The sequence below is a fragment of the Platalea leucorodia genome, assembly GCF_965183815.1.
Source record: "Platalea leucorodia genome assembly, chromosome: 2".
Taxonomy (NCBI): Eukaryota; Metazoa; Chordata; class Aves; order Pelecaniformes; family Threskiornithidae; genus Platalea; species Platalea leucorodia.
In genome coordinates this window covers 68,239,450-68,264,109 of record NC_138824.1, presented here as the reverse complement: position 1 = coordinate 68,264,109, position 24,660 = coordinate 68,239,450, and the positions used below count along the sequence as shown (strand labels likewise).

Below are 24,660 nucleotides of genomic sequence, written 5' to 3'. Positions count from 1 at the left end.
AGGGCATTCAATACAAAAATTATATACGTTACCTCATATTGACAAAGTTTCCCCATACAGCTGAAAAATAAGACAAGAGAGAACATTATTGTCATGTAACAGTACATGAGATCATTTTTCTTTATCATCTTCAGAAGGAATTTAAAACAATATTAAGTATGTTAATCACAAATTATCTAAATAAGTTACATAATATACACCCCCCCTCCCCAAGTGACTAGAACACAGTTTAAGAGTATGGGAGGAATTCTGATGAAATTACATGAGACTATAAAAAAAAAAGTAGAAAAATACAGTAATTCAATAAAAAAGGACTAGACTATTCCAGTGTACACCTGGAATTATCTGACCAGTATATCAGCAGATATATTTACCTGATCATTATACCCACATTATATTACATAAACTAAATATACAAGAATTCTCTGAACTATAATTTGACACTGCACACAGATTAAACAAACCAGAGCTCTGGACTTGTTTATTAGGGATATTGAAAAAAATGGCAAGAGCAAGAAAGGAGTCCTGTAGACCTGAACCACATGAACTAGAAACTGCAGACTGACAAGAGTAAAAAGACTGGCCACTACAGGCGATAGCTGAACCAGTCCAAAGGGGTGTCACAAGAGTCCTGCATTAAAGGTAGCAGGTGCTTGTGTGCATGTAAATTCTCTCTCTTGATATGCATATATTGCGATGCAGACACAAAAGGTACCTAAGCAACGTAACCAAATGCCTCACTAAGCAAACAAAGATCATTTATTACACTCTTTGTATGGAAAAATGTTTTAAGGAAGACAAACCGCAATATGAAACAGCACAGCAAACATGTATCAGCTGTTTCTCTGTGTTCACAAAAGAGTCATCTGCCCCATTTATTTTCTACTAGGAAAAAAAAACCCTGAACAGTTTCAGAAGATAAGTGATTACACAAAGACTATCAGAACACTGATTTTCATTTTAACTTTCAACTAAGACACAGAATGTAGTTTAAAGTGAAAAAATGAGAAGCCATAAACCAGGCTACACCACAGAGTTGACAATTTCAGATCGTCAAGACACACAAGGTTAATACGGGACAGTTACGCAAGGGACGCTGCAACGATAAGCAACACCGGAAATATACCCAGAATATCACCAGAAAATCATCCTGCAATTGCTCTTTAAGAGACAAGGCACAACCTAAGGATCCAAATTACACTACGTCTCAAGAATGAGGAGTAGCCTATATACAGTATTAACATACGTATAGAAAGCTTCTGAAGTCTCCTCAGTTTTTGTAAGCTGTCCTCAGTTTTGTAAGTTTTTGCACTTCAGGTCTCACCTAGCAGCTAATGAAGTATTTTGCCTAGATTCAGGCTTTGCACATCCATTTTCATGATTATTACTTATTGATCTCAAGCAGACGATGAGGTGTTACAGAAACAAGGAAACAAAAAGTGCTGCTACAGTCACAGGCACTTTCTAGGCAAGAGAAGAAAGGAAACACACCCAGGAAAGAGGAGCGGGGAGGACACGAGTGAGGATGCAGTAATGCACTCGCTGTTCCACCCTTTAGGCGAGGACAACGCTACTGAACTGTTTTTCACTACTGAGCGCTGCTGAGTAACTCAGAGTAACTCAAATGAATCCATGACAGACTATCAAACAAACTGCAGGAGGGCACTGTGATATCTGTGGTGGTATCATAAAACCTCTGTCGTCTCCTGGGGAAAAGTAAGGAAGCTTTATATTAGAACAGATGATCAATAAAATCCAACTGAACTTAAAAACCACTGTGGATTTTATGTTAATTAGACAAAATAAAATCTCTGTGGGAAAAAGGGATACAGTGTCGAGCACTAAGTTAAATTCAAGTTATTTACCGTCTGGCTAGGATTTTAGAATTATTTATGATAACATTAATGGAAAAACTTTTTTTTTTTTTTTTTTTTTTTTGCAGTGAATGATGACCATCTGGGAACTATAGGTACAGAATTCTCAAGTTATACATTACTCAGCTATACTTACAATCAGATAATTTTCTGAGCTACAGAAACCTGCACAAATAACGTAATGTATTGTTTACGCAGTGGCAGGAAACATCTGGGCTCAGTTGGTGAAGCAGGAATTGATGAAAAAAGTGAGTCGCCAGCTGCACCACAAATACCACCCTGCCAGTTCTGTTGCAAAGACAGTGCAGCTACATTGCATACAAGAAACTGGCTTCCTAAAGCAAACACATTAATTGTGTGTGCTCAGTGTCCACAGCAGGGAAGGGGAGCTCAGAAAGGCATTCGTGTACTTCCAGAAACACTATGCTCGATATTCCAGTTCTGGAGGAGTACACGACCTGCCATTAAACTTCTAGGAAGCGTATTTTTGTACCATTGCAAAAAGAGAATGAAACTGTAAAACGAACCACATAGGAAATACCATATGCAGGGATCTGAAGAACCCTGAAGTCTCTCTCGCATGCAGAGAGGTGCTGCAGAAACTTGCTTGAACATACTGCCCTCAGAAAGGATTCTGAATGCACAATGCTAAGGATCTCCTCTTTGGCTACTCCATGTTCACATACAGCTTACATCAAGGTTGCAGGGATCAGAGGTAAGGTTTTGCACTACAGTGGAATTAAGGTTCTGTTGGTTTTTTTCTAAATGCACACCACAATTGTTTATAGAATGGCTTACACAGCTCCAGAACCAGCAGTATGACTATGGCTTACAGGGGATTTACTTGACTTGTCCCTTCCTTGCCCTAAAGGTTATGCCAAGGCCAGTCTGACATTCGGGCAAGAATGATGGAAACATATTAAGGCAAGTGGGCCCAAATCCAGAGAATGATGCAGAATTGCAAGCCTAAATCCAAGACAAAAACCCTCACAGGTACCAAAGCCCCCCGACAGGTGCACCAAGTTCAGGCACCAAAAGCTGCAGAAATGCAGATAGTTAAAAAAGCTTCCATACCAGCAAGGTCATGAATCAGGCACTACAACCCAGTTTTCAAAAGCATCATACTCCTAATGGACCCAATTTGAGCAAACACTAACATAGCTGAGCACCTCACTGTAAAAGCCAGTCTTAAAAAAATTCAACTAAAAAAAATCCTAACTCTAAAGCCAAATCTTTTAAGCCAAGAGGTATTCTTTCAGGATAATATTCCTATGCCAATTCTTAAACCTTTGAGATTTAACACGCTCACCCCCCACAGCCACACACAGTAGTACTCTACAAAGAACTTCCTATTCATCCAGCTAAAGAGCATTCATGGACAGAGACTCTTCCTGCCATCTACTGAAACTCTGTGCAAGGGAAGAATTCATGATGAATTGGACTAGACAGACAGAAGCATGGCTTGTAACCAAACTGAGATGCTCACCTACAAGAGAGAAGAAATACAGGTTCTGCTTATTGTCTCAAAGACTATTTGTAAGGCTCACCCAATGACTGATTACGGTAATAATAAGTTACCACTAGGGAAGAAATTAGAATATCTGGATTGTTCTGAGGCACATGAAAGCCTGGTTTAATGGCCTGTAGGAGAAAGGTGTAGTCCTATTTTGACTCTACCTGTTCTGGGATGTTTTTTCCCCTCTACATCCCTTCCATAAAATAATGAGAACAATAATTTTTATTGTAGCGTTTTTGCAAGGATTAATTTTAAGTGCCATGAAGATTAAAAATACATCAGAGGCATTAATCACTCCCACAGGCGCTACACTTTAAAGTGACAGCTTCCAGAGAAGAAGGATGACATGCCTTAGATGAAGTGATAAAGAGCTGTACTTTTAGAAGAGAGATTTGTTTCTTAAAGCCTTAATCACAGTATTGTTATTAAAGAGGTATTTACATTTCTGCCAACTAAACATTAATCACTCATGGTTTTCAGAAAACCCTGACCCTCTTTTTTGTTTGGTTTGTTGTTCGTTCCCCCCCCCGCCCCGGCCTCTGAGAGATAAAGCTATAACTATTTGGCAAGCACAGCCATATGGTAAAATCATTGTAGATTTCCAAGACTTCTCAAAACTACCTTAAATGAAAGCCAATCAGTCACAGAGGAGTAAAGTATGGTTTTCTTTCTACTGAATGCATTTATATTCCTGTAAATTTAAAGGTTTGTTTATTTTTTCTAGAGAAGACCCTGTCTGAAATTATGCCAGATGCAGAGCTGTAGGATGACTGGGCTTCTTTCAGCAAGGGAATATTCCAAAAGCTATCCTTTGGATACGAGCCAACTCTGCCTGCATGAAGTAAAAAAAAAAAAAAAAACACACACAAACTCTGTTAAGTCACACTCAAAAAAGTACAGGCAATTTGCTATTGAGCATCCACTATTAAAAGGACACTTCCCTATCTATCAGTCAGACTTTTAGCTCTGACCAGCCGGACTTTGTAGCAAGCAGGAGTTATTCTTCTAGAGCCTCAGAATATAGGAACAGGATGTATGTCTTCACCTGAATGTCCTTTGAGTCTGTCATCTGCAATAATACTTACCGGATAGGTTTCTATAAAACACAGATTATTACTCTGAGCGCCTCGCATGCCTTAACTCATTCGCAATAGGCTGGAGAACCAGAAAAATAACACTATCACAACCTGAAGGTGGGAAAAAACAGAATCTCAAAGGAAGCCTGTGCCCTTGCCCCAGGACGATCCCTCTTCTCTGAGTCTCTTTGAATGATATTAAAATCAAGTCATAGACTACCACAATGCACCGACAGTAATAAACACTCATGATCTGAAGTTATTAGTGACAATATCAGTTTCACATACATTTTAAAACAGATGTTTGAAAAAGCGAGACCATGATGCCCATAGAGATCCAACTGTACCAAAAAAGATGCAATCTCTTTTAAAACCATTTTCTTGCCCAATGGCTTTGTTGTTTGCATTTTCAAGACACTCAGTTAAAGAAACTTTTACACAAACTTTTGTCTAAGTAGATTTACCTGAAAACACAGGAATTTTTCCCTGTATCACCCTCCTTACAACCTTGACTCCTCAGAATAAAAAGAGTACAAGATGATGTTCATTTCAAACAGAGCTCACTATCAACAGAAACAGCATGCAGGAACAATATGAATTGATATATGGTTGTAACCTGAATTTCTAGAGCAAAATCATAAGCTCTGAATGTCCAGAGTGAATTGCTTCAGCCAAACTTTCTATTTCAGAGAGATGCAATGTATTCAAAAGAGGGTTTTTTTCCTTCAATCTGTCTCTTCATAGTCACTCAGCAGGTGCAGTCTCCTGGTAGGAATGAGCTTTTTGTCTCCAGAGGAAAACTTGACAAAAAGGAAAAGCAGGCTTGCTCATAAAATGCTTATTATTACAGATGCATTAAAGTCTTGATTTAATTCTTTTGCAGATCTCAATTAGATATGTAATAATGTAAAGAAAACTATTATTTCCTTTAGGAAACTATTATTTCCCACACAACACCCTTGTAGCTAAAATGGAGAGATGCAGGTTTGACGGATGGACTACTCAATGGATAAGGAATTGGCTGGGTGGCCACATCCGAAGAGTTGCAGTCAATGGCTCAATGTCCAAAGGGAGATCAGTAACAAGCGGTGTCCCTCAGCCGTCTGTATTGTGACAGGTACTGTTCAGTATCTTTATTAATGACACAGACAGTGGGATTGAGCGCGCGCTCAGGGAGTTTGCAGATGATACCGAGCTGAGTAGTGCCACCGAGGGAAGGGAGGCCATCCAGAAGGACCCTGACAGGCTTAAGGAGTGGGCAAATATGAACCTCATCATGTTCAACTAGGCCAAGTGCAAAGTCCTGCACATGGGTCGGGGCAATCACCAGTATCAATACACGCTGGGGGATGACAGGGTCAATAGCAGCCCTGCTGAGAAAGACTTGGGGGTACTGGTGGAGGAAAAATTGGACATGAGCCAGCAATGTGTGCTTGCAGCCCAGAAAGCCAACTGTATCCTGGGCTGCATCAAAAGCAGGGTGGCCAGCAGGTAGAGGGAGGTGATTCTGCCCCTCTACTCTGCTCTGGTGAGACCCCACCTGGAGTGCTGCGTCCAGCTCTGGGGCCCTCAGCGCAGGAAAGACACAGACCTGCTGGAGCGGGTCCAGAGGAGGGCCACAAAAATGATCAGAGCACCTCTCCTATGAAGAAAGGCTGAGAGAGTTGGAGTTGTTCAGCCTGGAGAAAAGAAGGCTGCAGGGAGACCTTATTGCAGCCTTTCAGTACTTAAAGGGGGCTTATAACAATGATGAAGAGAAACTTTTTACCAGGGCCCCTTGTAACAGGACAAGGGGCAATGGTGTTAACCTGAGAGTAAGTTTGATACACAGAAGCAATTCTTTACTGTGAGGGTGGTGAGACACTGGAACAGATTGCACAGAGAAGTTGTGGATGCCCCATCCCTGGAAGTGTTCAAGGTCAGGTTGGACAGGGCTCTGAGCAACCTGGTCTAGTGAAAGATGTCCCTGCTCATGGCAGGGGGGCTGGACTAGATGATCTTTAAAGGTCCCTTCCAACACAAACCATTCTATGATTTGGCCAATGCATTTCAAACTGCATTTTATAGTCTAGATTCCATAACAACAAAAAACCCCTCAATTGTATCCTAATTCCAATAGTTTGTTAATTTGCTTTAGAAAATTATTATACTGATGAGAGTATGTTGCAATATTAGTGGAGATAACAATATACAATTGCTAACCATAACTTTGTATCACAGAATGTCACTTTCCTGGGTGAAGTTTAAGATTATTCCTTTGGGGAACGTACAATAATTTGAATATTAAAAAAAAATTTAAAAAATCTACTCCTCTGGTATGTCTATACAGATTTCTGTACAGCAAGTAGTTCTTCTTGTTACAATTCCTGAACTGACATCTTGTTCAACAGTGAAGTTCCTGCCCGAAATCAAAGACAGCAGATAGGAACTGTAGCTTTTCTCACATGGGAAGTACCCTAGACAGCAGGATATAAGGTTTTCTGAAGGGGAAGATGCTCTCTCTTCAACTTGGATAACACCACCCCTCTATGTCAATCCCTCAGCTAGTCATCACCTAGCAAAACAAAGGCAACATAGCCACCAGGACAAAGTTTTTGTACCTTCTCTTAAGAACAAATACTTAAGCTTTGGCAAACTGATACACTCCTACAGCTGTGAGATAGAACATTATGCAAATTTTCTTTCTTTACAAGGGTTAATGGAGCTTCATACTGGATAGGAAGCTAACCATGAATACTTATTCTAACACTTCAGTTAGCATCATCACTTTATGACTGAATTCTCTTCTTCATTTCCCAGATGGCAAATTCTTTCCAACTCTTCTGTTAAGTCTTTTTTCCAGTTCTCTCGTCAGTGTTTCTACTCCTTCCTACCTCATATCTTTAGAATATCATTCTTTACTCATTCATTTTTGTCTACCCTTTGTATTTTGCCACAAGTAAGGTAATGCACTCCAATTATTAGTTACTACAAACAGTAAAAAAAAAATCGAATATTTACAACAAAAAGCCATAATGCATATAACTCACCACAGTTATGAAGTTCCGAATAGGATCTTCGATTTTCATCCCCACATATACTTGAGTGTGCCTGGACATCATAAAACTTTCTAGCTTTGAATTTACTGGCTTGAAAAAACAAAGTGTTTTGCAAATACGTTGACTACCTACAAAAGGTTTGAATTCCCAAGGGAGACAACAGAAGGACTTTGACCTATACCTAACTGGAGTACTATGTAATAATTACATTCTGAATCAGGCCAAAATTATTTTGGCAATGTGAAAGCTAAGCAATCTAAATTGCTAACATCCCTGTGTCCCCTTTTCACTTAAAAATAGAGAAAGAACTGAAAACCCTACATGTCTTTCCTTAAACAGCAGCAGGTGATGAAAAAACTATGAAATAACATCTGTCTCCAGATAAATCTGATCTGCACAATTCAAATGCATGAAATTTGTTGAGAAAAGCATTTTCTCCCTTTGCTTTAAAGCAACACAGCAGATTAAAGGAACCAACAGAAACCTTCTAAGCCAACAGACCAGTACATGCTGCTGTTAGGGCCACACATCTCCCTGTTTCAAGTGAAGGAAAGAGAAAGCAGCAGAACTATTATCTCAACAACTGGCATATATCATATGCAGTTTTACACAAATCATGCTTTCCTCAATCTAGACAGCAGCCCTCATTTTTCAAATGCCTTAAAAAAAAGTGGGGGGAGGGGTACTGTCTTCTTTAATTTAGCCCTTGACCTTCTCTTTGTTTCCCAGACACGGCTAGCAGAACTGTGGGACATTTTTCAAGAAACTCAAAGAGGCAGAAAATATTCCACACTCCCAAGATAACAATGATACATCAGCATGCACATCAAACCCCAGAAACTGAGCAGCCACCCAAGGTAACATGACTCAAATCAGGGTGGCAATCAAATGAGGAGTCATGACTCAAATTGATTATTTTCAGCATTTTATTTTAAGTTTGTTGACTGCTACAATTGTTTTCAGCAGACTCACAGCATGCTCCAATGGTCAGCACTGTAACTGAAACAAAGTCACTTTTCCCAGTTATCTTTTACAAACCCCTTCAGGCAAGTTTGTGCAGTAACCCCCACCTCTCCTTCCCTAGGGTCCACGAACGAGAAGTTGAAAACTACCAGTTTCAACTAAACTCTGCTTTGGTCAACCAACCTTACAGAAAAGAAACAAGCAATACAAATGACAGGGAAACATTTCCCCTTTGAAAAAACACAGAGAGGAAAGAAGATGAAAGCTCTAAGAGTGTTTGTCCTTGAGTAGAATGATGACAGCACCACCTCCTGCACACAGAAAAGACAAATACTAAGTGGAGATAAAATATTAAAGACAAATACTGAAGACAAATATTAAATGGAGATAAGCTGGGAACTGTATGGGTGAATTTGTCCAGGATGCCAAAAAATTGGTTTAAAGCATCACAGCTAGCAAAGCAGAGTTGGAGTCCATCCATTCCTGACAAACCCAACTGAAGCGTGAACATATTTTCATACGCTACGTGGCTACAGCTAGTTGGAAGCCTGATGAGCAGGGAACTGGAAGCTGTTGAAGACAGTAAACTTATTTGCATAAACCCACAGATGAAAGGCAGCTCTGCAGGACATGAAGCCAGCAAGCAAATGTTTTTGGTTTGGTTTTCTGGTGGAGAATCCATGGCATGCTGTCTCAAAAAACAGGCGAGCCTGATGCCACATCAGACCATTTCTAACTCTTCCATGGCCAGTCAATCCTGCTGTCTAGTTGCAACACAGCTGGAGAAGGAAGATTTCTGGTATTCTCCAAAGCAGTGCTGAATAACTTTCAGACAGCTAGCCTGAAGCAACAGGACAGGACCAAATTCACAGCTACTTTTCTATTATGAAAAGTGAAAGTAAAAGCTTATCAGAACACAACATTAAGTAGCATTTAACCTTTGTTTTGAACACAGGCAAGACAAGCAACACGCAAGGGGCTGGTAAGATTCAAACCAAAAAGTTTACTCACACCTTGTTATCCTGAGAAGAGCACATTACCCTCGTCCTAGCTGATGGAAATCTGACAAAAACAAATGGCTAACCTTGTAAAACAAAGGATGACAACCATGGAAACTAACAATGCTGGGAAAAGTCAAGCCACTACACTGCAGGATGTACTTCCCTCACATTATTTTGACATTTTGTTTTTAAGTTGTTTCAGTAGCTGTGCTATAATTTATCCTATAAAGGTAACGAGGTCTGAAGCTTGGATCTCCTGACAGCAGTCTACTGTTCCTTCTTTTTTCCCTTGGAAAAGGAACAAGGCTACTGACATACTTCCTGAGAACTATTTGATCTACAAATAAGCAAAGACAACTGCTCTACTTTACCAGAAACAGAGCTCTTAACTTTATTTTCATTAAGAACATGCAATTCCCTTGTTATAATAAGACATCAGTGGATTATTTACTGTAGCATCAAGATTAAAGCAAACCATGCAGATGGACGAGCTCTGGGTTTTAAATCCTGGCTACAAGATTTTACAGTATATTTCCAACAACTTAAATAAGGTCCTGATTCTACAAATACAGCCTCACTGTAGCATCTCAGTATGTCCATATAAAGCTGCATAAGCATTTAAAACTTCAAAGGGAATGAGTTTAAAGTGTCTATGTATTGACACGCCAACCCACAAACAGGTGGGCTTTTTCAAAACAAAACAGAACTCTCGGCCTGCATGTAAGTTACTCATATTGTAGTGATACTGTTTTGGTTTTTTTTAACAATATCTATTTAATTGGTTGCTCTTTTATGATCCATCTACATTTCTCACTACAGACAACAAAAAACAATTAAATCCACTTCACTTGTGTTTATAATCACCTCATGTACTTAAGCTGTGGTTTCACAACAGCTTCAAGATGATACAAGTGCAGCCCATGGCTGAAAGGATTTGTTTGGGTCCACCTCCACATGCCCCCCGCCCCACTTTGGTTAGCACTAGCACTCCCACAGTATCTTGCTGGGGGTTAAATCAGAGAAAAGCTGTAGCAGATGACTTTGTCCCTTTGAAAGGGCAATGAAAATTCATCCTTTGGGCAAGGCTTCCCATTATATGTAGCACAGAATAGCCATGCGGTGATCACAGAAGGAGATAGCACTGCAAGTGAGTCAGTCAACTAAGCCCATTGAGTAGCATTCTACCAGATTACAGAGTGATTTTGACAGCTCACTAGCTGCACTATCTCCAGATTCATCACTTGGGCGATGGGGAACAAAATCACCCCTTTCACCTAGGGCCTACAGATAAGGTAAATGTAACTGTTAGTTAAACTCTGTTCACTTCAGTTTTGCCAGGGAACAGTTGCTTAAGTTACAACAGCTTTTAATTGCCTGCTGCATAGAAATGCTCCTTTGGGGTTCTATTCTTATATACACAAACTATGCATAGCACACTGTTTCAAGTGAATAACTATTTTTTTTAAATCAATAGAAATTAGACTTACAGAAACGAGACATCAAATATTACTTTAATTCAAACCCAGATGTAAAGTAAGGATCCTTCTTACTCTAACTGCCACTAGAGAAACCAGTGAAGTCCATAAAAAGAGTTCTAAGTATCTTTTAATGTGAGCCTGACTGTGCACCTCCTGTCACGGTGGTACTTTAACCGATGTCAACAAGACTCCTTAGGTGAGACACTAACTATAGACCTGCAAAGCGTGTGATGGCAATGCCACCCACAGCACTCCCAGCTGCCCATGTCAGCACTGCACAACCTCCTCAGTTGGGCCAAAAGAGCAGTCTGAATACCCCCGCTGCCAAATGGTTGTAGCCTGAAAAGGTGACCTTAGTCCAGCCCAGTTCCTTTACCTGGTGCACAGCACAGAAACTTAAGTTCTTGTACGTGGTGGGTGCTGGTGGGAAATGGGAGATGTGGAGCAGGGATACCTAAGCCAGCCTAGCCATCCAACACCTTGCACTGTGAAACTACCAAGAGAGCCACTCAATGACTCTTCAGGGCAAGATAGCTGAGAGCCTTTCAACCGCCTGCAATAAGCTCTTCCTCTAGTTTGCAAACTCTCATAAAGAAGTTCTTCAGGCATGTTTGTAACAAATTTGCATTCAAAGGCAGAAGCTTTTTATGAAATAAGACACTTTTAGAAAAGATACTCCCTAAACATTCTCTCAGGGTTTCACACACAAACTGACGAAATGGCACTATCAAAAAAGTCCCATCTCCTAGTTCATAAAAAAATAATGTACTTGCCAAGTATTTCATTCCCTGTAACATAATGTGCTCCAAATCTGATTCCCTGTGTACTAACACTGAATGGAAATTCATGGAAAGGAGGTGCACGGCCTGAAAACACTTAGTCATTTGGAGAGCACTTGAGAAAGAAGGAATGTAAGAAGTGCCAGCACATACACCTACACCAGCAGATCAGTTTTCTCAGATTCTATGCTATTTTAGTCTGGCATTATCTGACTGCAACCAGAGCACAGTGATGATTCAGTAATATTGCAAGGAGTGCACTTTTAAGATAGGGGGATGGGATCATAACCACTTCCATAGAAAATAAAACAAAAAATAGTCTCTCTAGAATCTATTAGACCAGTGGCATCTGCTAGCATATCACACTATATTGAAGACACCAGAGCCATAACTAATGATTCCACTACTTTTGACAACTAGTCAAAAGACTGAAAAGCATAGCAACCTGACACATTAGATTCAAAACATATTCCCATCAGACACCAACCTATTCCCTTTTTAAGCTACTTTTTGCCACATTGATCGCCAGTCCCTCTGCTCCTCCATTTTTTCTGAATCCCAAAGAACGACCAGAAAAAGCAGTGAGAAGATTTATGTGACTTACAGCCCAGATAGCAAAAATCACATGGCATTTTTTCCCTTCCTTAAGGCTGACTTTTACCCACAGAGCTAGACAGCAAACACCAACTACTGTCCATAGAATCCAATCAATAGCCAGGTCCCAATGACCATGTCAATTGCCACTCAATTCCAGTATTTTAACAGCAGCCTAGTAACTTTGTTTTCAAAAATAAGTATCATTTTTGGCAAAACACCAAGCCCTTTCCAAATAAGAACAGGCATTAAGCTGTCCCTGCTTCAGTATGCATGGAACCTGAAGTCACTTGGACAAACAAACTGTCCTAAGAGTCAGCGCTGGCACATAACTTCTACGGTTGCAGCAGTATCTAAATAATGAGGTCCTGCAAACACAGTAACATATGGTAGTAAAGGGAATTCCAATGTTGTGTTTCTGGGGTAGGAAACACCACTTCTGCCAAAATACTTGAGTGGTACCTCTCCACCCTCCCAAATGCAAAGGGAGGATCCTAAATCTGATGCACACACCCATCCCTGAAGGTAGTTCACCTATGTGTGTTCTGGAGCATCAAGAGAATCACTCGTCCCTAGCTAAGCTGACAAGACTCCAAGATCCTTTCTCATGGTGTTCCATCTACAAAAATCTACCTAACTCTAAAAACAGAACAGGCTAACGTCAAATAAACTGAATACAAAGCATGCAACAGAACAAGAAAGGGAAGAGAGCTGACAGGACAGCGTTATAAATCTGAGACTATCTGAGTCACGCCTAATAACTGAAGTCATAAATACCCTGTCAGTGTTTATTCTAAGATTTTCCTAAATACCTTTGTGCCTCTCTTCAGGCTCTTAAGGCTCCAGCTACGTGCCGAGCTAACAAACAAACAAACATTTATTTAGCCCCCCCAAAGGACATCGGAGGATTTTACAAAAACCAGACACGAGGCCTGCCCTGGAAAACTTCCTGGCAGCCTCACCTCACACCGCTCCCAGACCAGGTGCAGACCAACAAAGCGCGGTCTGAGGAGCGGCTGCGGAAATACTTACTCCTTCAGCCACGTCCCGCTCGCACCGCTCCCTCTCAGCCCGGGCAGCCCAGCCCAGCCCAGCCCAGCCCAGCCCGCCCCGCAGCACGCCCGCCCGCCCGCCCGCCCCACCTCACCTCACGGCTGGGGCTCGGCCCGAAGGCCGGCCGGCTGCCTGCCGCACGGCAGGGCCCCCTCCCGCGGGGCACCGAGGCCGCCCGCCCCCGGAGGGAGCCGCCCGCCGTGCCAACGCCACCCGCGGCCGTCGCCCCCGACGGCCGCCGAGGGGGCGCGGGGGGCTCCTCCCGGCGCAGGCCCTCGGGACGGGGCAGGGGGAAGATGCCTGACGGGGACCCCCGGGCGCCCTCCGCCACGGCCCGGCCGGCTGCCCGCCGGACTTGGGGAAGTTTCAGCGGGGCGGGGGGGGGCCGAGGGAAGGGAGGAAGCGCTCAGCCCCGCCGCCCGGAGACGCGGGGGGCCGCGGGGACGCCCCCTCCCCGCCGGGGCCGGAGCAGCCGCGCTGCGGCGCCGCGCAACCAGGCAGCGCAACGGGGCGCGGGAGGAGCCGCCACCTCCTCCTGCCCCCGGGGCGGCGGAGAGCACGGGGGGCCGGGGGCGCCCGGCCAGCGGGCAATGAATGGCCGGGCCAGACCCGCCCCCACCCCCGCTCACTCACAGGCGACATAGGCGACGAAGGCGAGCCCCATGAGCAGCTTCATCCTCCTCCGGTTGATGGCGGTCAGCAGGCGCAGCAGCGGCCCCTTGCTCACCATGCCCAGCGGCGGCGGCACGCAGCGCCGGGCGCCTGCACGGCCGGCCACGCCAGCGGGCTCCCGCGCGCGCGGCCACCCACCGCTCGGCTCGGCTGGGCTCGGCTCCCCCCGCCCGGAACCGCCCGCGCAGGCGCAGCGGCGCCCGCTGGCTCTCCCGCCCCTTCCCCCGCTGTGGATGCGGCCGCCGGCCGGAGCGGGGGCGGCGCATGCGCAGGTCCCTCCCCCCGCCCGCGCCCGGTGGTGTTGCTGCGCGGCCCGTGCGTCCGTCTGTCCGTCCTTCCTTCGTAACAAGCGGCGGGGTGTTGGTTGGCGGCTGCCTGGAGGGGGCCCGCCTCCCCCAGAGCGCGCCTGAGGAGAGGAGGGGCGCCCGCCGCCTCTCCGTGCCCCTGGCCTGGTCTTTCAGCGTGCTCCAGTGTCGGCGGCCTTGGTCAGCTGTCGCCTCCCGCCGTGGTGGCCCTTGGGCGGTGACCTGCCGGGACAGACAGACGGACGGGCACGGGCAGACACATAGACAGAACGTGTGTCACGCTGTCTCCTTCAGTGCCCGGTATTTTTCAAAATACTTCAAAATTTGCCTCATCCCAAGTGTGCCTTCCATATCTGCACGCATCTCTTTGCCATGGAAAAGGAAAAATTTGGGGATTTTTTTTTTCCCCCTAAAGTAATAGTTGATGAATTTGCCTCTGTTTAGGATAACGAGATTGCAGTAACTTTAAAATGGTTTACGTTTCAACTGCGGCTTCCATCAAAAGTCCTGGTGGCGTGTTGCAAAGTGCCTGGAGCGGCAGGCACCTTCCTCACGTGTCGAAACATGTTCTCCTGCCAGTAAAATACACCCACTTAATCTGAAGAGAAATCTCCCTCCACAACCCAACCTTCCCCTAGTCTGGCCTTCACACAATTTCTGAGGGATTATTTTTCTCACACTCGTCTCCCACAGGGGAAGACTGCGAGAACAAGTGTTCTTGAATTAAATTACTAGATTCGATCATTTAATCTCAGTATAGAAATAGAGCTAGTTTAGACCAGAGAAACTATGACCTCAGTCAAACAGAGACCCACACAGTTAGCAAGAGTTAACCCCTCCTTATTACGAGGAGTAAAGTCCATCAAATGTGTGAGTCTCCGAAGGGTAAGTGCAGTAAGATGCTGTTCAGAGTGCTTAAGAATATCCCCCTGCGGCCTGGAGAGCCGAAATGACTTTATTCAGGAAGCCTTGAGAATTGAAATTTCCTAATTCCTAACTTTGTGCTTTGATTATAAGGCCACTCCTTTCCTCTTGACTTTTGTTTCCTTTGATTTGTATTTGATATACTTTACTTGCCTGTTAATTCCACTGCTTGTAGCTATGTGGAGAAAAAGGAATAAAAATATCACCATTTAAAACACAATCTAGCACTAAATTTGTCTGCGGCGTAATCACTCAAATAGTAACAGTTTTATACCAGGAGTAAATTTGGCCATCAAAAAGCTATAGTTGAACAGTGCTGCATGAAAGCTAGAGAATATTACAGGAGTATTATTCCCTCCCTGCACCTCCAACTCCCATTGTTTTCAGCCAGGATTTTCCATAGTGGTATCCACATGCACGATACTGATTCCACAAGCCTTCAGGGGTAGGCAAGACGCTTTTAACAGTTGGCCTGCCCTAAGCTAAGCCGCACAATCCGTGACTCGATCAAGCTGCCTGCGTACGGCACCTTGCTTGGCACCACACTCAGTGTTCAGGCTAATTTTTGCTGCAGAAACATGTTAAGGCAGGCTGCAATCCGTGAGGATCGGAAAAGGAGAGCAAAGGAGCAGGGTGATTTATGGAACTTCATGGTGGAGGAGACTTGAACCCCGTGGGAGGCAGCCTGACCGTGCTCTCTACAGGCCCAGCTGTTTGTCACGCGTGACACCAGGGCCAGCTGTGTCCATGTCATTCTCCAGGTGAGCCAGAGCATGTCTAACTTAACTGCAGGAGGGTGAGCGTAAGTCTGTCATATCTCAGCTATAGCTATATGCATGTACCGTATAAGTACTATGAAGTTCTCCAGGCACGTGATAGCCAACAGCAGGTACACTTATTTCAGGATACAGCTGGTCACATTCACAACCTTGTGCCAAGGACTGCCACCAATAGCAGAGGTTCTGGTATATAGTGGCTGCTAAATGTGCCAAGAGAAAGACTCGGGGATGATGCAGTTTTGAGTGCTGACCCTTAGGAGTGCACTATAGATCAGGAAGCAGGCATCCATCTGCCTTTAGGTCATTGTCTTAATCAGGCTGATAACGTGACCTCAGCTAAGGGCGATCCTCTCTGGGCTGGTTTGCAGGCAATACACTCTGTCTCTCGTACTGCAATTTTCAGCATTACTTCTCAAAGTGCTTTATGAGAGCATTTTAATTTTTTTTTTTCACTAAACCACAGCCTGTAATATTATGGGGGTTTTTAAATGATGGAATTCTTTTTAATGACTTTTTTTTAATGATTAAAAATGTGAATGAGCAGGTGTATCTACCTGAATGACCAGTATGAACTTAGAATTCACAGCAATGTACTTTTCCTTGATTCCAGATCAGAACTGTCCAATTACCCAGCTATTGTTCCAGAATCAGGAAAAAAAAAAGCAACTGCCACAATTTGCATGATTTCCACATGATGCCGCGCGAGGGAGACTCTTCTGCCATGTAGAAATCCAGGGAAGATCTTGTCTTTCTGTCCCAGTCATGTTTCTGCAAGAGATGACATTCCACCGTATGATCTGGGAGACAGAAGTGGACCCTGGGCACTGAGACCTGAGCAGAGAGAACTGGTGTGTATGAGATAAGGAAATGAGTTGCAAAGCACTGAAAAAATGCAAAAATAAAACCAAGCCATTACCACCACACTACTATCGTCTCTTGTAACTTTGGTCTCTAAGTTAGTTAAGGCTGAACGTAGCCAAGAAAGTAACACTGAGTTGCACAGCTACATGCGTCCTTCCTCACCATTCAGCTGCAACCTACAGCTAGTGGTACCTACCGGGGAGGAATCGTTCTGGTGCCTCAATCCTCCACTAATAAATCTAGAGATGATTCTGTGGAGTAACACTGTTGTACTGCATAGGCGCACCGACTCAGTCGTACAAAGCCCTAGATAATCTTGAAAAACTAATGGCATTCATGTATGTGCAGATAGTAAAAATGTGAAAATAGGTTTTTTCAAAAAAGACTGGAACGTGCATCTTTTTTTCAGTGAACTCTACTTTTGACAGCAGATCATAGTGGGGACGGGAACTCAGACCAAAAAAAAAGAGTTAAAACTAGCAGCGTCTCTTTTCAGGGAAAGTTAGAAGTTTGAGGGTTTGTGTGCTTTTTATAAGACTAATGAAAAGAGAACACGCAGTTCTGGGAACCGAGTCAATGCTTTTAATATTAACATCTCAAAAGAAAAAGAAAGCTGCTAAATGCTTCAGACAGTTATTATTTATTAGTTGGATGGTGATGGCAATAAACAGTTTCAAATACAACTGGATCATAACTGTCCTAAGTATTACATGAATGCAGAATTGAGACAATCCCAGAGCTTGAAAACATACGAATTAAGAGACAGATCATTCAGTGAATACAAGCAAACAAACAAACAAGCAGGTGTCAAAGCATAATATGAAAATGACTACTTAAATACAGATTTGCAGAAATTAGGTGAATCATTTAATGATTTAGACAGCTATTTGCAAAGAACAAATTATAACATATAAGGAAATAATTGTGTTTCAAACTACAGTGCAGTCCATCTATTTTGTTAACCAGTTTCATTAGGTGTCATGTGGGAGTAGTCCCAAGATTTCATTCTGTAAAAGCTGAGGCTCCTTTTTACATCAAGCATGTAGAAACCCAACACACAGCACTACTCAGAAAAGTTGCTTCAGGCTCCAGGCTTGAAATTGATGTACTGACTAGATTAAAAAAAAGTCAAACAACATTCCTAAATTGACTGGCAGCATTACCTACATAAAGTGCTTGTTCTTCATGACGCATTTTTCCCCTGAGGTAACTGAAGACAGCCCTGTACATTTTCAAAGATTTTAAGGTGCTATATCTATTCTGAAAGTGCAGAAGGCCATGTGCAAGATTCTCTGGTAATTGGGTCAGAATGAAATAGCAGAGATAGTGGCTAAATTACTGATTATTGTAAAAACTTGTGAGCAGTTAAAACCACTATTCCTCAAAGTTCTTTCATCATCCATCAAAGAAGCTACTTTATTAGGCTAGGTCAGCAAGTAAGTTATTTGTTCACTGCTGTTTTACATTTCATAATTTCCCCAAGCCCTTTGGAGCTTTTTAATTGGCATTGTTCTACCCTACAGCACTTGGGAAGTAGTGACTTTTAATGGATTTATTTTGGGTTGGATTCAGTCCAGATCATGCTGCAATTAGTACCAAAGAAGCCCATGGCTTCTTCGTATGATGGTACAGAGCAGTTGTAACTATATGCCTCTGTTTCCCAGTACAGCACTGCCCCAGAAAGTGAACAAGAATAAACCTATCTTGGGGTGGGCCAAGGATGTATGTGCATGTAATATGCATGTGATGTCGTGGCTGAGGACGGTTCTTTGTTAAGAAAACCCACCTGGGGCTTATGCTGGAAGTCTGTGCTGGCCACTGCAGCACTAGGAACAGGGAAGTTGTTTTTCTTCTGCAGTAGTGCTAGCTGCATGTGACTTCAGCCATCTTAGCGGTATGCTGTATGAAAGGTCTGCTTCTCCTTTCCTAATGCAAGCCTCAGGCAGATGGTTTACAAGCCACCTCAGTGATAGCGTTTCTGTGTTACACCAATGTGAGGATTATCAGCTTAATTGCCAATGAGGGACTGATGCTCTGAGTAACTGGAGGAGCAGGACTGCAAGGTGCTGGAGAGCACATCTGCTCTGCAGTGTAGATATATCTATTGGTGTTTTTTTCTCTGAGGCAGAAGAGATTCTTAGTGCTGTTCAACTACTCTAATACTGTCAATAAAGCAGAAAGTAAACAAGGTAATTAAAGGTGTTAGAGAAATTGTACGGTTGAATTTATAGAAAGACACTGCTGAGAAGAGTCTGTATCACGGCCCAGTTGAAATGTATTCGGAGTGCACAACTTATGTTTGATATTATTCCTCTTCCACAAATTTCCTTAGCTGTAGTGTCAGAGAGGTTAGATGAATGACAGAGAGAACACATACACTCGCACATTTCTGGAAGTGTAACATAGAAGCATTAATTAGTTTATGTGGTCCTTAGCTATGATGGTCCATGGCCTTAGGAAGAGGGACAGCTGCAAACAGAAGAGCCTCATGTAGCAGGCTCATCTGAATGATGGGGCAGAGGGTACCCTCAGCAGGTTTGCAGGTGACGCAAAACTGGGAGGAGTGGCTGATACGCCAGAGGGCTGTGCTGCCATCCAGAGGGACCTTGACAGGCTGGAGAAATGGGCTGACAGGAACCTCATGAAGTTCAACAAGGAGAAGAGCAAAGCACTGCACCTGGGGAGGAACAGCCCCGGGCACCAGTACATACTGGGTGCCAACCAGCTGGGAAGGACTTGGAGGTCCTGGACACCAAGCTGAACAAAAGCCAGCCATGCACCCTTGTGGCAAAGAAAGCTAATGGTATCTTGGGCTGTATTAGGAAGAGTGCTGCCAGCAGGTCAAGGGAGGTGATTCTTCCACTCTAGTCAGCACTGGTGAGGCCACACCTGGAGGGCTGGGTCCAGTTCTGGGCTCCCCAGTACAAGAGAGACATGGACACACTGCAGAGAGTACAGTGAATGGCTGCTGAGATGATGAAGGGACTGGAGCATCTCTCCTATGAGGACAGGCTGGAAGAGCTGGGACTGTTCAGCCTGGAGAAGAGAAGTTTCAGGACGGATCTCATCCATGTGTATAAATACTTGAAGAGGGGCTGTGAAGAAGATGGAGCCAGCCTTTTTTCAGTGGTGCCCAGTGACCGGACCAGCGGCAGTGGGCACAACCTGAAACACAGGAAGATCCCTCTGAACATCAGGAAAAACATTTTTACTGTGAGGGTGACCCAGCACTGGCACAGGTTGCCCAAGGAGGTTGTGGAGTCTCCTTCCCTGGAGATGTTCAAAAGCTGCCTGGACATGGTTCTGGGCAACTGGCTCTAGGTGGCCCTGCTTGAGCAGGAGGGTCGGACCAGATGACCTCCAGAGGTGCCTGCCAACCTCAACCATTCTGTGATTCTGTGTTTACAAAGCAAACAAAAGCACACATCCACATATTTTACTTAGATGTGGGCTTTTGTTCTTTTCCTGGATATAGCTGAATAGATACAAAACCAGGCGAGTGCAAGTACCTTTGTATAAATTGGCTTTAGTTACCTCAATAGAAATATTCATGTAAGTAAAGACACTAATGAACAGCCTTCTGTGTAACCTTACTCTCTTTTGCAATTACAGGCTTTAGAATTATAGCCTATGGTGGAGGTAATTTACAGTATCAAATTTCTGTTTTGAAGTAAGGAGGATTAAGAATTTCCAGATAAGTTTTCCAGTAGCTAATGAGATTTAACCAAATAAACTTTCATTGCTGCCTTCCAAAGTTAAATTATGGTCTTACATAAACAGTAAATTCCCCCGGTGAATACCTGTTAAATGAATGTGGAAATTGTGTTGCAGCCCAACAAGCAGCCAACCAAACCTAACAAAAGAACCCTTGAATTTTCTTGTTATACAGAGTATAAATTCACTGCTGGTGAAAGCAATACCCCATAGGTTTCCAAATCATGTAAAAGCAATGTGAACTCTTGAGTATGAAACTTACCCGTAGAAAAAAAAGTGACAATTCTTATGTGCACACTTTTACCTTGTGCCTCTCATTGACACTGACGGCTTATTGTTGCAGTGGTTATTAAAAGCAACCAACAAAAGACAGTGAAGGTCTAATGCATACACCATTTGCATTATTAGATCAAAAATAATTATCAGAAATTTATCTTCTCATGTTATGCCGGTGCTTCCATGGGAAGTTTTTATAAATGAGCAAGTGTACGTATATCATGAGCTTCACACTAGGCAGTTAAGCTAAGTTGATTAGGCCAGGCCTGGACAATATCATATGACCTTACTGGCTCATGCAACCTTCTCCTCTTAGCTATGGAAACAATACTGCAAGGTGAATGGTGAAGTGAGGAAGGAATGCAATGAAGACAAAGCTGGAACTGAACTACATCTGGGAAGTATTCCTAGATCCCGAAGTTTCAACACATGGACTACTTTGAAGCATTCTGCAAAAGGTTCTGAAAAAAAAGTAATCCTATTATCAGGAGACTTACATCTGAAGTCTAGAGGAGATCAAAAAGGTTTGGGAACCTTTCTTCTGTGCACATGTGATAGGCTGACTAGGTAGGAACAGGATCTCAAACTCTACTGCCTGTGAAAAGGAAAATCATTATGTTGATTCAAGTTATTGGTAATTTCAATGAATATGTGGCTCAGGATCTTGTCTACTGTACATACAGAAGCATTTCCCATGTGCTGGATTCACTTCCAGATAGCACAAATGTGCCCACATAGATTATATTGGAAAAATTAGTCTCTTGCTAGGATAGCTTAAACTAGTACCCTGAAAAGAATCAAGCAATAGCAGTAAGATCAGTTGTTACTAGACATTTTGCCCCAATGTCTGTGCTGGTGATGGCTCTGATTTTTTTAGCCTGGGTACATACCTGTATAAATGTATGTACACATTCCTGTGTCTCTCTGTGTCTCTTTCCCTGCTCTTCTGTCTCTCTGGTCCCTCAGTAATTTTTTAATCACCAGCTTGTTTCATTTGAAATATCACCGGTCTCAGAGATGTTAATTTCTCTCTACATTTATTGGTGGTAGGCAGATGGAAAAGGTACAGGTTATGCTTAAGTCTTATTGAGCAGCAAAAAGCCCATGCATGAGAAAGACATATGAACACTGTGACTATGAGAATTTCAGTCAGAGCTCAGAGTTTATTAAATATAAAACAGTCCAACCACAAGACACAAATTCCTTGGAAACTAGGTTTCATTAGCTCTTCTGTTCCTGGAGTTGTTGTTGTAGCAAAACTTGAGAGCAAAACCCACAGTGCCAGCTTCCTGGGAGAAATGAATGTGGCTCCAGAAGGAGAGAAATCTACAGGAGAAGATGGAGAGTAATGTGGAAAGGGGAAAGGAAAAGAAAGCAGTCTGTTGAAACTAAGAAGCTGTGCACAAAATCTTGAAGCAGAAGCTTTAATTATCCATGTTTCTCTCAAAAAAGTTTGAGAACAATGCCAGGTGATAAAGATCTAAAGTAGGTTTCTGAACCCTTTTTCTCCCCACACCCAGTACTCCATAGCATTTACAAAAAGAAGAGGTTGTTTGTATGAGGAGAGAAGAAGGAAGGGTGTCATCCACGTGAACGGCACTTTGGTGGTGCACTTTGGCTCAGCCCACCCACTCTCACCCCAAATGAACTTGGCTGCAGAGACTCCGATTACTCATGCATGCCATGCAGCCTTCATTTACTAAATCCAGCCAACTGGAGAGCAAGTGCAAGTAAAACCAGTTTTGTGCTCCATCTGTCAGGCCAGTCATTTGTCTTCTGTATGGTTTTGTCACATGTCAATGGACATTTCAAAAGAAAATGCATTTGAAAGGCATTATTTTCCATTTTCATTTTCAAAGAAAATGACCATACTGAAAGACTACATCAGCAGGCTTTGTCTAGAGATTAGTGTGCTCTTCTACAGAAATTCCAACAAGAAATTCCTGACTGCCTTTAGTATTTATTTCAGTGTTTACAGCCATGTAGACTTAGGGTTTGTAGCACCTAGATTAATCTTGTGAGTCTGTAAAATCTGTAATACTCTTACAGGTGGCACCCTTCATTTTCATCTAACTTTAGTAAAGGCTATGCTCATACGTTTGTGGGCTAAGGTATTTTGTGTGGTTGCTAAATAGAAATAGCTATGGCTGAACAAAAACTGTATTAAAACCTCAGCTATTAAGAACCTCTAAATGATGCTCTTCAACATGGTCGTGCACTTTCGGAAATAGTTATAATTTACTACCAGGGACAAAGAAACCTCTCTTTTTAGCAGTAGTTGCTGTCTATATTGCATCCTGCAATTAGTTAAGATGCTATCTATAGGACCGTTGTCCTTCACAGGGAGCTGAAGGACACCCTAATACCAAATTCCTGATGTTCCTTACTGTTTAGGTCTGAGACCACACACAAAAGCATCATCAGAGTGCAACAGCTGGTAGAACAGCACAAAAATCTTTGTATTTCCCAGCTTTCACGTGCCATCTAGTGTGTCCCACTGCCAGTCTTGATGACTTTCTATGTGTTCAAGAACTCACAGCTCCAGCTGGGGGCTGCCAAGTGCAAGAGAGACTTCAGGGCCTTGGGACGACTGGTTAAGGGGTCAGGAGCACAAGTACTGTTCTCCTCTATCCTTCCAGTTGCAGGGAAGGATGAGGGAAGACACAGGAAGAGCCAGAAGATCAATACCTGGCGCCGAGCCTGGTGTCTGCAGCAAGATTTTGAGTTTTTTGATCATGGGTCAGTTTACACAACACCAGGCCTGGTGGCAACAGATGGGGTACACCTCTCTCAAAGGGGGAAAAGGATCCTAGCACAGGAGTTAGCAGGGCTCATTGAAAGAGCTTTAAACTAGATTTGAAGGGGAAAAGTGATAAAACCAGGCTTGCTAGGGATGAGCCTGGGTGCAGCACACCAATATTTGAGGGACGATATGCTAGCAAGGTCCTTCAGTCTGCCATCTCAGTGGAGGCACGGGATAAAGAGCCATGCAGCAGCAAAGACGCAAGGGTTATGGATGTGTTAGAAACCACAGAAGTGCCTGAGAATGTTCACGTAGAAACTAGGGCTTCTCCCCCCAAAAAGGTGGCAGGAACAGTGGCCCAGCTGAAGTGCATCTATGCCAATGCATGCAGCATGGGCAACAAACTGGAGGAGCTGGAAGCCATTGTGCAACAGGAAAACTCTGACATAGTTGCCATCACAGAAACATGGTGGGATGACTCGCACAACTGGAGTGCTGCAATGGACAGCTATAAACTCTTCAGAAGGGATAGGCAAAGAAGGAGAGGTGGTGGGGTAGCCTTGTATGTTAGGGACTGTTTTGATTGTCTAGAGCTTAACAATGGTGACGATAGGTTCGAGTGTTTATGGGTAAGAATTAGGGGAAAGGCCAACAAGGCAGATATCATGGTGGGAGTCTGTCATAGACCACCCAACCAAGATGAAGAGGCAGATGAAATATTCTGTAAGCAGCTGGGAGAAGTCTCACAAGTGCTAGCCCTTGTTCTCTTCAACTTACCAGATGTCTGCTGGAAATACAATACAGCAGAGAGGAAACAGTCTAGGAGGCTCCTGGAGTGTGTGGAGGATAACTTCCTGACACAGCTGGTGAGGGACCCAACCAGGGAAGGCGCCCCGCTGGACCTCTTGTTTGCGAACAGGGAAGGACTGGGGGGTGATGTGACAGCTGGAGGCTGTCTTGGGCATAGTGATCATGGAATGATAGAGTTTTCTTTTGAGCCTGTCCCTGGGTATT

The 24,660-nt window shown here is 43.4% G+C and overlaps 1 protein-coding gene across 2 annotated transcripts in view; it reads right to left on the bottom strand.

Moving 5' to 3' along the window:
* The window catches only part of UXS1 (UDP-glucuronate decarboxylase 1), a 65,738-nt gene extending 51,571 nt beyond the window's left edge, over positions 1 to 14,167 (bottom strand). The window contains exons 1-2 of one of the 2 annotated variants that reach the window (XM_082333882.1): positions 14,006 to 14,167; positions 33 to 60 (exon numbers count right to left, since the gene is read on the bottom strand). In XM_082333882.1, coding sequence (XP_082190008.1) covers positions 33 to 60; positions 14,006 to 14,102 — 125 coding nt within the window. In that variant the 5' untranslated portion in view covers positions 14,103 to 14,167. The remainder of the gene's footprint in view (positions 1 to 32; positions 61 to 14,005) is intronic. The other variant, XM_082333884.1, reaches the window with a different exon arrangement.
* Between the last annotated feature and the right edge of the window lie 10,493 nt (positions 14,168 to 24,660).